Source organism: Pituophis catenifer, unplaced genomic scaffold, assembly GCF_029215685.1.
Source record: "Pituophis catenifer annectens isolate HBS135680 unplaced genomic scaffold, rPitCat1.0.hap2 SCAF_2, whole genome shotgun sequence".
Lineage (NCBI taxonomy): Eukaryota > Metazoa > Chordata > Lepidosauria > Squamata > Colubridae > Pituophis > Pituophis catenifer.
Window position 1 is genome coordinate 138,581,554 of NW_027256882.1, and position 12,401 is coordinate 138,593,954.

The 12,401-nt window shown below is 38.5% G+C and overlaps 2 protein-coding genes across 2 annotated transcripts in view; one reads left to right on the forward strand and one right to left on the reverse strand.

Moving 5' to 3' along the window:
• Nucleotides 1–5,383: 5,383 nt before the first annotated feature.
• Nucleotides 5,384–5,818, reverse strand: RMI2 (RecQ mediated genome instability 2). The gene has a single exon (XM_070934700.1). The coding sequence runs from the start codon at nt 5,801–5,803 to the stop codon at nt 5,384–5,386; it is 420 nt and encodes a 139-aa protein (XP_070790801.1). The 5' UTR covers nt 5,804–5,818.
• A 559-nt stretch (nt 5,819–6,377) lies between these two features.
• CCDC40 (coiled-coil domain 40 molecular ruler complex subunit) overlaps nt 6,378–12,401 on the forward strand; it is a 31,859-nt gene continuing 25,835 nt past the window's right edge. Inside the window, exons 1-3 of the mRNA XM_070934702.1 lie at nt 6,378–6,394; nt 7,749–7,836; nt 9,631–9,954. Coding sequence (XP_070790803.1) covers nt 6,378–6,394; nt 7,749–7,836; nt 9,631–9,954 — 429 coding nt within the window. The remainder of the gene's footprint in view (nt 6,395–7,748; nt 7,837–9,630; nt 9,955–12,401) is intronic.

Here is a 12,401-nt window from a genome sequence, read left to right on the forward strand (position 1 = left end):
TCCTGGGGACTGACGCAAGAGCAGCATTAAAAAATGGGAGACAGGTGTCTGAGGCCTCCACCTTTATTAAGGGAAGAATTTTCCACTTTGACATAAATGGATTCCTTCACTGCTTTCTCAAGCCATCTATCTTCCTGTCCAAAATGTGAACTTTAATACATATGAATAATAAACATAGATTAAAACAACAAAAGAAGCGGAAAAAGATAGAGGAGGAAATAAAAAAGAAAGAACGGTTACTCATACTTAATCCAGGTGATAAGAGAGTAAAAGAAACAATAAATATACTACAAGAGCAATTTAATGTTGATGGCTGATCAAGTGGCAGCAAGCTTACAATATGCTAAACACAATACATTTTGTAATGCTAATAAACCAGGCAGGTGGTTGGCCTATGTGTTGAGGAAAAAACAGAAATCACGAGTTATTGGTAAGATAGAATTTAGAGGTAAGGAAGTTTATCAACAGAATATGGTCAAAAAGGCTTTTTTAGAATATTATACAAAGCTATATGCTAGTGATTCAACACAAGGCATAGATATAGATAGATACCTAAAGGAAGAGAATATTCCTGAATTAACGCTAGAACAGAGGGAAGGACTGAATCAGCCAATAACTTCTGAGGAGATTATTTCAGCAATTAAGCAGTTAAAAACAGGTAAAGCTCTGGGAACAGATGGATTAACAGCTGTTTATTACAAGTACTTACAGTCTGAAATGGTAGAACCGCTTAGAGCTTTATTTTGTAAAATTCCACCCTCTTGGAGAATGGCTTTTATTTCACTGATCCCAAAGGAAGATCAAAACTGTATCAAACCTGAAAATTTTAGGCCAATATCACTTTTGAACACTGACTATAAAGTTTTTGCCAAGATATTAGTGAATAGACTAATGCCAGTTATGCAACAAACAATTCATAATGACCAATCAGGGTTTATAAAAGGGAGGCAAATGAAATATAATGTTAGACAAACTGTAAATTTATTGGAATATTTGGAAAAAAAACAACCAGGTCCCTGCTGCATTCGTATTTTTGGATGCAGAGAAGGCATTTGATCGATTGAATTGGCAATTTTTGTTTAAGATAATAGAAAAAAATGCATTTTGGAGAGTATTTTATACAATCAATTAGAGCAATATATCAGGAACAAACAGCACAAATAATAGTTAATGGAGGTTTGACAGATTCTTTTAAAATTGAGAAAGGTACAAGGCAGGGCTGTCCATTGTCTCCATTGCTGTTTATTTTAACTTTAGAAGCTTTGTTAAACAAGATATGTGACTCTGATAAAATAAAAGGAATTGTAATTAGACAGCAAGATTATAGATTAAGAGCGTTTGCAGATGACTTGGTTGTTACTTTATCTCAACCTATAGAATCGGCACCACATATGTTGGACATAATAGGTCAATATGGTAAGGTATCTGGATTTAAAGTAAATCAACATAAGACAAAGATGATAACTAAAAATATGTCCATATCTCAAAGAGAAGATTTAGGGAGGATAACGGGTTTTGAAATAGTTAAAAAGGTTAAATATCTAGGAGTATATATTGCAGCCTCAAATACGAAATTATTTAAAAACAATTATGAAGTTCTCTGGCAAAAAGTGCAGAAAGAAATGGAAAATTGGAAAAAGTTACAACTATCTCTACTGGGAAGGATAGCAGTAATAAAAATGAATGTATTACCTAGGTTCTTACTTTTGTTTCAAATGATATCGGTGCTTAAGAAAGATAGAAACTTGAGAGAGTGGCAGAAAGGGGTTAATACTTTTATTTGGGGTGGGAAGAAACCAAGAGTGAAACTGAAAATTATACAGGATGTACGTGAGAGAGGTCTTAAAATGCCTAATTTAAGATTATACTATGAAGCAGCTGTTTTATCACAAATTAATGACTGGTTTAATTTAACTGAAGAGAGAATGTTAAATATAGAAGGTTATGATTTGTTATATGGATGGCATGCTTACTTGTTATATGAAAAAAAAGTGGATAAGGTGTTTAAGGGTCACATACTTAGAAATGCCTTGCTGAGGGTTTGGAAAAAGTATCAATATAAGTTAAACTACAAGATATCTATATGGGCAAATCCCAGACATGCAATAGAAAACATAAGTATAGAACAAAAACAGGAGGTGATTACTTATAAAGAGCTTCTTTTTATGGAAAGGGGTAAATTGCAATTGAAACCTTTAAATGTATTAAAAGAAGGGATAATTTACACTTGGTTTCAGTATGGTCAGCTTCAAGCTAGATGGAGGAAAGACCAAAAAATTGGTGTTATGCAAAATGAGGAAAATTTGGTAAAACAGATTAGAGATCAAAGTCAAATGCATATTAAAAGGCTGAATAATGCATTACTGGAAATAGATTCAGAAACGGAATTGGTTAAGGATTGTATGATAAAATGGGCACTTTCAGGAACCATTGATGATAGAAACATGGGAAAAGATTTGGGTTAGAAATGTTAAATTTACGCAAGCACATAACCTAAGAGAAAATTTTTATAAAACGTTTTATAGATGGCATTTAGACCCTAAACAATTGTCATGTATGTATCCAAATTTGCAAGCTAAATGTTGGAGATGTGAATGTGACGATGCAACTTATTATCATATATGGTGGACTTGTAAGAAATTCAAAGCATTTTGGATAAAAATTTGGTGGGTGATGCAGAACATCTTGAAAAAAAGGTTGAAATTTACTCCACAATTGTTTTTATTGGGTATAATTACGGACTGTACAGCATTAGAGACTAAACTGATTTTAAATTTAATATCAGCAGCTAGGCTGTTGGTAGTGCAATATTGGAAGAAGGATTTTTTGCCTACTATTGAAGAGTGGACACTGAAAGTAACGAATTTAGCAGAAATGGCGAAAATTTCAGCGTATTTGAAGGACTATACACAAGAAAGATACGTATTGGAATGGAGAAGATGGATTGATTATATTCAAAATAAGTATCAGACAAGAAAATATCAAATAGCTTATGAATGAATGTTAAGTTTTAGAAGTATTACGTTATTTATAGTGGAGTTAAGGTTTCGGGGGGGGGATTTTGTAGTCTAAGGATAGATAGGTTAATTTAGCTTATGATTGTTAACTGAAATACCCTGTATTTTGTTCTGGGAAGTCTGGGGGGGAGGGGGGAAGCGGGGAAGGGGTGTGGGGTGGTGGGGGGAGGGAAAAAGGGTGGGGGGAATATTGGGGGGGAAATCTTTTTTTTTTGTAAAACTTTTCAATAAAAAAGAGTGTCCTTTTTCTTTTAAATGAAGTATACTGATGATTCTGGTTCTATAGTGTTGATTTTCCTTTGCTGGGCCATCCTCTTACGTAAAAGCTGCTTGGTTTCTCCAATATAGAACTCTGAACACTCATTGCACTGGACAGCATACACATTACTCTATGTTTTGATGTCTGATCTTTAGGGTAAACAAGCCTCTGTCTCAGTACGTTGTGCGTTTGAAGAACACAGGTATGTGGTGTTTTCCAAATACGTTTTAGCTTCTCTGATACACTAGCCATATAAGGAATGACCTGTTGACTCTTACTCAGCTCTGTCTGCCTTTCATTGGATCCAGATGCTGATTTAATAAAGGCCCAATCAGATATCCAGAGACCTTAAGAGCTGTCCTTAGATGTCTGCTTTCCTTCTTTTGGCCATTCCTGGACATGGGGATGTTTTCTGCCCTATAATAGTTTCCTGATGACTCCTAGCTTGTGTTGAAGTGGATGGTGGGAGTAAAACAGCAGGTACTCTGGGTGTGGGTTTCCTGTAGATCTCGATTTCTAGGTTACCACAGATCCTAATCAGAATGTCTAGGGATGCGAGCTTGTTGTCCTTGGTGTCTTCCCTGATGAACTTGATATTTGGACAGTGTTTATATGGTCTGTGAAGGCCTGTACTTCCTGGACCTTGATTTTTTTGTGCAGGTGTCATCCACATACTTGAATCAGTGGGTTGGTGCCATCCCCTAGAAGGAGCTGAGTGCTTTCTTCTCCACTTCTTCCATGTATAGGTTAGCAACAATGGGGGAACTCACAACTCAGCCATATTTCTATCTGTAAAAGTCACCTCTGAAGGTGAAATAAGTGGTATTCAGCCACAGGTCCAGGGGTCATATATGGGGTCCCCGTAACCAACTTGCTCAGACTGAAGAAGCTACTTGGATAAGCAGCAAAACGTTTTGAACCAACAAGAAGTACAACTCACCTTCCAGTCAACTCTACCTGGATGACTGAGAATCTTTATTGAGATATGAAACAGGAAGATATTCTTTAAAAATTGTCAGCAAGGAGTTTTCATGCCGAATTTATTGAGATATGAGAATGAACACTATCCCATTATTTAATCTTGTCTTGCGAATTTATATCTAAATGATTCGAACAGAACTACATTCTAGAAGCACCCTTCAAGTATTGCATATGCCAAATGTCCAAGAATGTATGTTTTTCAGTTTATATTCAGTATTACTCTGAACAAGTGAAACCCAAGAAATTCCACAAAATCTGTACTATCTTGAATTAAAAGACTAAATGTAATTCTAACTAGCAAGAGGGTACTAGATAAATAGCTGTCCAAAGCAGAATATATTTTTATACTATACTGGGAATGCCAGGTGCTTTTTGCATTTTTCAGATTATCAAAATAACATGCTGGAAGACAAAAATATAAAATGTCTGAGGCACTGTAGCTATTTTCAAACTTCAGGACAATTCTACCATTGAAGGTTCCAATAGCAAATTTTTTAAAAATAATGCATGGAATATATTTTATTTCCATTAAGTGTGTCATCAAGAGTCTAGTTATTTACTATCCAAGAACATTAAACCAGAAACTCCAGTAATATATGCAGATTTTATTGTGATATAGTATAATTTTATCACCCAATTTTTCTCTGAACTATTGCTATATTGGGGAGATGCTGTCCATCTCTCAGTCTGACTTGAAGCATTTACATTATGCATTAAAAACAAGCCTTCAAATTAACATTATCCATTGTTATCAAAACAGCTTTATCCTAGAATTGTAAATCTTTCGGGTGGATCGAATCATTATTTTAAAAGTCTTTGCATATGTTAAATAGTAATGTCTGAAGTCAGATGTCTGTAGTGAATTCTGTAGCACAGTACTCCTTTAATGGAAGTCCAGTCTGAAGAAAGAAGAGCAGTCTCCACAATGGGGCAATGAATATACTCAATATAGATGTTTTATCTTGGCAACAATCCATGTGCCTCAAGTATAAAAGATTACTTTGCACAAGCTAATCCAGCGGGAAATAATCCACGCTTTCTAAACAATGCAGGCATTTCCATCCCATTTTTTTTGTTGCTGCGAGACGTGCAGCAAAGGATTCCCATTTTGACATGCCAGCTTCATTCACGAGATGAGGCTTCGCTGCAAATCTTCCACTTCCAACTCCCACATAGTCCTGTGCAGGGCATTACCCGAAAGATCCGTCATCTTCACGGCTTGAAGGACAGGTTCTGGGATGCAACCCTGCACCAAGCCCATCACCATCACATACTTTCCAGGGCTGAGGCAAGGTTTTCCCTTAGGGACTCTCTCCACGCCGGAAACCACGAAAGTGCCGCTCTCGTCCAGCAACTTCACAGTCGAACCATCCTGCTCTACGGCCAATACTTTGCCCTGCATCCAGACCAGAGACACGGCCAAAGCCGGACGTCCGTACTCTTCCCGGTCCAACAACCACGAGCCTCCAGGGACTTGGCGGCACCGCTTCAGCTGCGCAGCCAGGACCTTCACCGGCGGCGACTGTAAGCAAGACTTCTCCATCATTACGCCAACCTCTTTCCCGCCAAATTTCAAGGAAACGCTGAGAATGATGGTTCTGAAGAGGCTTACGACTATTGTAATATCGCGAGAGTTACCTCTATTTTCTGAACATGGGGAAAAAACGAATTAGAGTCACGTAAAATTATTTGGTCCCTCAACAAGCCAATAACAGCTTTTGCTTGTTCTAGCCATGAATGAGTCTAATCTTTCCTAACTCTATGTTTGCTTCACGGAACCTCGGTCTTTTCACCCTCTACGCTTTGTCTAGTACAGTAGTTGCTTCCCATCTATTGCGTTTTCCAGATAGGTGGACTTCAGTTCCCAGAATCTTCATTCATTTAGCTGTACTGGCTGTGGAATTGTGGGAGTTGAAGTCCACACACCTGGGAACGGCTAAGGTTGAGAAATAACGCCGCGGCTTTGTCACTAAAGGCAATGTTGAGAAATGGTTCTGTCCAGATTTTCACCCACCCCCTTTTCTCAGTTTGGCATCATCCGAGAAGAAGTCAGGGCGGGGTAGCGAGGAGAAGGAAGCCCGCGGACTGTTGATAAGCGTCGCTTAGCAACGGAAGACAGCATGGAGCAGAGTGCGGGGTGAGCAAAGGGAAAAAAAGGGAACCAAAAGCCTTTTTTTAAATATAAAGAGGGTGCAAAAAAAAGGACTTACGTGGGAGTAGAGGGTTCCGCTGGAAAAGAGGAATAAGCTAAAAAAAAAATCATATAGTTATTCATTGGGAAATGGCATATGTAGGAAGCAGTAGCAGTTGTCATTCTACATGAAGGTTTCAAATTTCACGGTTTTCAATAAAATCTGGGAATAGATGCCAGCCATCTAAGCAGAATTTTTTTGCATGCATTTTTCAACTTCTAGATAGACATATTACTGCAAATTATGCTTGTTATATTTAGGAAACCTGAAATGTAGGGGAGTGGACATTTATATCTTTTTCTTTCTTTCTTTCTTTCTTTCTTTCTTTCTTTCTTTCTTTCTTTCTTTCTTTCTTTCATTCTCTCTCTCTCTCTCTCTCTCTCTCTCTCTCTCTCTCTCTCTTTCTTTCCATCTTTAATACCTTTAAAAATAACTCAAGACCATGCTGATGTCCAACTTACCTTTCTCCTATTATCCCCACAATAACAACCCTCTGAAAGGGGTTGAGTTGAGAATGACTGACGCAAAGTCACCCAATTGGCTTTCATGGCTAAGGTGGCTCTAGAACACAGTCTCATTGTTTCTAGCCTGGTGCCTTAACCCCTGGACCAAACTGGCTCTTTCTTTTTGGAAAGAAAGTGAAGAAAATGAGTTTTATATAAATAATGCATAAGATTGCTGTGCATTTTCAAGATGAAAAAAATTTCAGCATGACAAATTGTTCTTTCTCTCACTTCAAATATGTCTTGATTAAGAAAGGATTATGAGCATGCTGGCCTTCTACAGAAAAATAGGTGCCCTCCTTTTCATTTTAATCAGTTTATTTTAATAATTTATCCTGGTACCATATTTCTTTGGGGTTTTAGCACCCCAGTTTTCTTCCCAAAATTTTAATCCTATTTTAATTTATGGCTCTTCTATTATTTAAAGAAAGCTCTTATCCTGTTCCTTATAACCTAAACATATTCATATATTCTCCATTCTCTCTTCTCAAATCTGAGGAAGTTATATTGTTATATCCCATATGTTTATTACTATTCCCAGTTTCAATATCCTTTTTCTCACCTGCTTCTTTGGATATAGTATTATTATTCCTTCAGTTTGTTCTAATCAACCAACTTTCACTTGTGTTAAATTTGTCATATCAGTCAGTTCTTTACACCTCTTAGTTTGAAATGATGCTTGTTATATTAATTTTATATTTGGTACATTGGCATGATCTCTTTTTCCTATGTGAATGATTTAAACATCTGCATGAATTGGTATTAAATAATTTCTTTTCTTTACATTTAAATGAAGTGATGAATTGGAGAGTAGACAAATTCCAGAAGAAGAAAATAAAGAAGATAAGAAAGAAGATAATAAAAAAGATGGAGAAGATAAAGGGGTAATGTTATCAGTGTGAAAATTTTGAGAAAATGAAAATCAAATGCAGATTAAATCAGAAGTTTTCAATACATGCAATACATGTTAAATTGGGGAAAAAGAAAGCAAAATATATGGTTATAAATTTTAGAAAAGCAAGGTGGGATACATACCACATACCTTCTCAGAATCACCCTCACTTTGTTTTGGGTGGAAGATATATTCTTGTGCTCATTCTAGGAGAACTAACTGAGGACTTTAGGTATCAGTGAAGCTTCCTCACAGAATTTAGGAATGCTCTTCTCATAACATGAAACAGGAGTAATGCTTGTGGTTAATAAAGATTTGCATTCCAAAGGCCCCAAGATAGGTTGGGTTAAGTAGGAAGATTTTTTTAAAAAACTGGGTTGAAAAGAGACTCAGTTGGATTGTTCACTTTGGCTTTTGTGAGCCTGCAGGACTTCAAATGTGGCAGTCTATTTTTTAATCCTCCATCTTCAAGTAGAAGATTCTTATAGAATGATTCTGTGCTGTGATGCGTTATACAGAAACCTGCTGAGCAGTTCCAGCAGTATACAAATTGCAAGGAACATATAACATTTATTGTTATATTTCTTCTCTTACTGGTTGTTCTCCCCATCTTTACAACAAACAAATTCCCAGCCCCCCACTATAAGCAAAAGAAGATTTGAATGTATGACAATGTCAGGGCTGATTTTGTGCTGATTTGGGTAAATGTGAATGTGAATGAGCCAAAGAAGTTTAGAATTTCATTGAAAAGCATAAATACACTTTTTATTCTATTCTACTTCTTCAAAATCCAACTAGTGCTTCCGCATATGTCACAAGAAAAGTCATTCCCTGCATGATTCTGATCTTTGTAGGTATACCTGTTCTAAGCCTTTTGTTGCTACCTTATAAAGTGCTAATCTGTAGCATATTATTTGACTGCTGGATTCTGTACTATTGATAGTTAATCCTATATATACTATTTCGTCATTGGTTGCATTGTATCCTGTTACTATCTAATCCTTCCTGACTATGAATGCAGCACTGTTCTTTCTTGGTTTTTTACGTCCTATGTATGAGACAGCACAATCTTCTGATTGAAAGTATCCAGTCCTTGTACATTTCAGTCTGCTCATGCCTAAGATGTCAATATATTCTTGATTCATTTTTCATTGTGTTGAGTTTTCCCATATTCATGAATCTTACATTCTATGTTCACATTATAAATCTTTCTTTGCAGCTTTGAATATTCCTGTTAACAATGTCAACAACTATATATTCTGAAAGTTATAATCTAGCCGTTATAAACACCACTAGCATTCTGAAAGTTCCTTAGCTTTTCCTTGTCAGCATCCAAGTGCCATTCAACCTCTTAAAATGTCCGACATCCAGCATTACATGACCAGTTTTCTTGAAAAAAATTCATCTATGTAGTTGTTTTAGAAAAATACAGGATTTTTCCCATATAGTATCAAACTACTCGATGTATTTTCCATTGTCCCTAAAGTGGTGATCCATCTCTAGAATCTTCTTATTTGTTGCTGCTTTTAGCTAGCCAGCTGGAATGTCCTTCACCCTTTGGGTTATTCTGCTGGGAATATATATGTGTGTGTGTGTGTGTTTACTTCCAGCATTCTTTGCTCTTCCCTCCCAGGAATATTGCTTTGGAATATTGCTTTGCCATATTGAGGCAGCATAAGAGGACTTGAATGGGATTCCAATTATAGACAATGGAAAATAAGATTGTGCTAGAAGTCAGCAGAACAAAATACAAAGCTTAACTTTTAGTTTGTTTCACTTTTTGTAGCCAGAAGACAAAAATGCAACAGAGGAAGGAGCAGCTATTACTCCCGTGATAACCATAGAAAAAACAGGAGGAGTTCCTCCTACACTGGCTATGGAAGAGGGAACAATTAGTGGCATGGAGGCCACTGAGGAAGGAGAGGGAAGTGCTGCCATGATAACCAAAGAGGAAGCAACAAAAGATACTCTCATTATGCCCACAGAAGAAATAGCAGGCAGTGTATCCATGGTATCCATGGTATCCATGGGAGGAAGGTCAAAGGGTGCTCTTATAACAACCTCTGAGGAGAAATTCTCAGGACAGACGGATATGTCAAGTATGTCATTGGTAAGCATTTCTGAGCAAATAGGACCGTCTCTCATCCAGGTAACTGATGCTTCTTGTAGAATGTAGGAATTTAATATTTTTCTCTGTGTGTGTGTATTATTATTATTATTATTATTATTATTATTATTATTATTATTATTATTATTATTATTATTAATTTAATTTGTATACCGCCCTTCTCCAACAGGACTCAGGGTGGTGAACAGCCAGAATAAAACAGAACATACAAAATTTAAAAAACAATTTAAAAATAATTAAATATTTTTGGCCGCAATTTAAAACAAACCCAATTAGAATCTATTTAAAATTAACCAAAAACTATGGGGTCAAGCCAGCCCGGCTAGGTGAAATAAATAAGTTTTTAGGGCCCGACGAAAAGTCTGGAGGTCTGGTATTGTACGTATCTCTGGGGGAAGGTTGTTCCAGAGGGCAGGCGCCACCACAGAGAAGGCTCTCCCCCTGGGGGTTGCCAGCCGACACTGTTTGGCGGACGGCACCCTGAGGAGGCCCTCTGTGCGAGCGTACTGGCCGGTGGGAGGCTATTGGTGGCAGAAGGTGGTCTCGTAAGTACCCCGGCCCTAAGCCATGGAGCGCTTTAAAGATGGTCACCAACACCTTGAAGCGCACCTGGAAGACCACCGGGAGCCAGTGCAGCTCGCGCAGGAGAGGTGTCACATGGGAGCGCCCCGTCGCTCCCATAATCCCCTGCGTGCCGCATTCTGGACCAGCTGGAGCCTCCGGGTGCACCCCAGGGGGAGCCCCATGTAGAGAGCATTGCAGTAGTCCAGGTGGGAGGTGACGAGTGCCTGAGTGACCGTGCGTAAGGAGTCTCGATCTAGAAAGGGATGCAACTGGCATATCAGGCGAATCTGATAAAAAGCCCCCCTGGCCACGGCTGTCATATGCTCTTCTAAAGACAGCCGTGCATCCAGGAGGACGCCCAAGTTGCGAGCCTCTCCATGGGGGCCAGCAATTCGCCCCCAATAGCCAGTGATGGCACCAGCTGGCTATATCGGGACGCCGGAAGCCACAGCCACTCGGTCTTGGAAGGGTTGAGTCGGAGCCTGTTTCTCCCCATCCAGGCCCACACAGCCACCAGGCACTGGGACATCACTTCAAGGGCATCGTTGGGGTGGCCTGGGGTGGAGATGTACAGCTGGGTGTTGTCAGCGTACTGATGGAACTCCACCCCGAAGTCACGGATGATCTCGCCCAGCGGCTTTACATAAATGTTGAACAGAAGGGGTGAGAGGACCGACCCTTGTGGCACCCCACAAGCAAGGCGCCTCTGGGTCGACCACTGCCCCCCTGTCAACACAGATTGCGACCGGTCAGAGAGGTAGGAGGAGAACCACCGCAGAACGGTGCCCCCCACCCCCAGCCCCTTCAACCGGTGCAACATGATACCGTGGTCGATGGTATCAAAAGCCACTGAGAGATCTAACAGGACCAGGATAGAGGAGCAACCCCTATCCTGAGCCCTCCAGAGATTATCCACCAACGCGACCAATGCCGTTTCCGTGCTGTACCCAGGCCGGAAGCCAGACTGGAGCGGGTTGATCAGTATTGACTCTGATTCAGTCTTCTTAAAGTAGCTGTGCTAGAGCAGGCAACGAGAAAGCCTAACGTTTCATTAGGTTCACAATTTAGCCTTATTGTATCTCAGAAAACCTGCCTGAAACAACAAAGAGGAAACTTGGTCTCAGATTAACCAAGGGAGCAAATAAAATGCAAATAAACATTAAGAAAAATAATGTTTAAACCTATTTAGATGACGCTAATATATAGACTGTGTCAAAATGCATATTGATAATTCAGACGTAGTAGCCAACTTCAGTGAGTTGATGATAAAGGTGCATGGCTTGAGATTTTAGAGCCATATCAGAATGTATCAAAATATCAGGCCCTGAAGGCCAATCACAGAGCCTTCAGTTATAGTGCTATGGTTTAGATGTTTCCTGGATGGTTATTATTACTGCTGTGTAATTCCCATTGTCATGGCAGCTACAGTACATTAGCGATTAATGTTTCCAGTGCAATACAAGATGCTACTTATTGTCTGTAAAGTATTCTGTATGAGGGCTTCCACTTTTAGGGCCTCTGGGAAACTTGTAAAAATGTAAGTGTTGTAGAACTTCAGTGGTAGACATACTTATAAATAGATAATAGAATTTAGAATTTTTTATTGGCCAAGTGTGATTAGACACACAAGGAATTTGTCTTGTGTAATGGAAACCTAATAAATTATTATATTTGATTATATTTGATTTCATTTCATTGTTTATGAAGTTGTAAATAAATAAATATTTTTGTGAGCTGTCTAAAAGCATTTGGAAGTAAATGGCACACAAGTTTGTAAAATAAAATAAAAAGGGCATCAAAAGCCACCTATTTTCCATATTAATTACATTTTTAAACCAGTGTCCCATTCCTTCAGGAAATCGTAA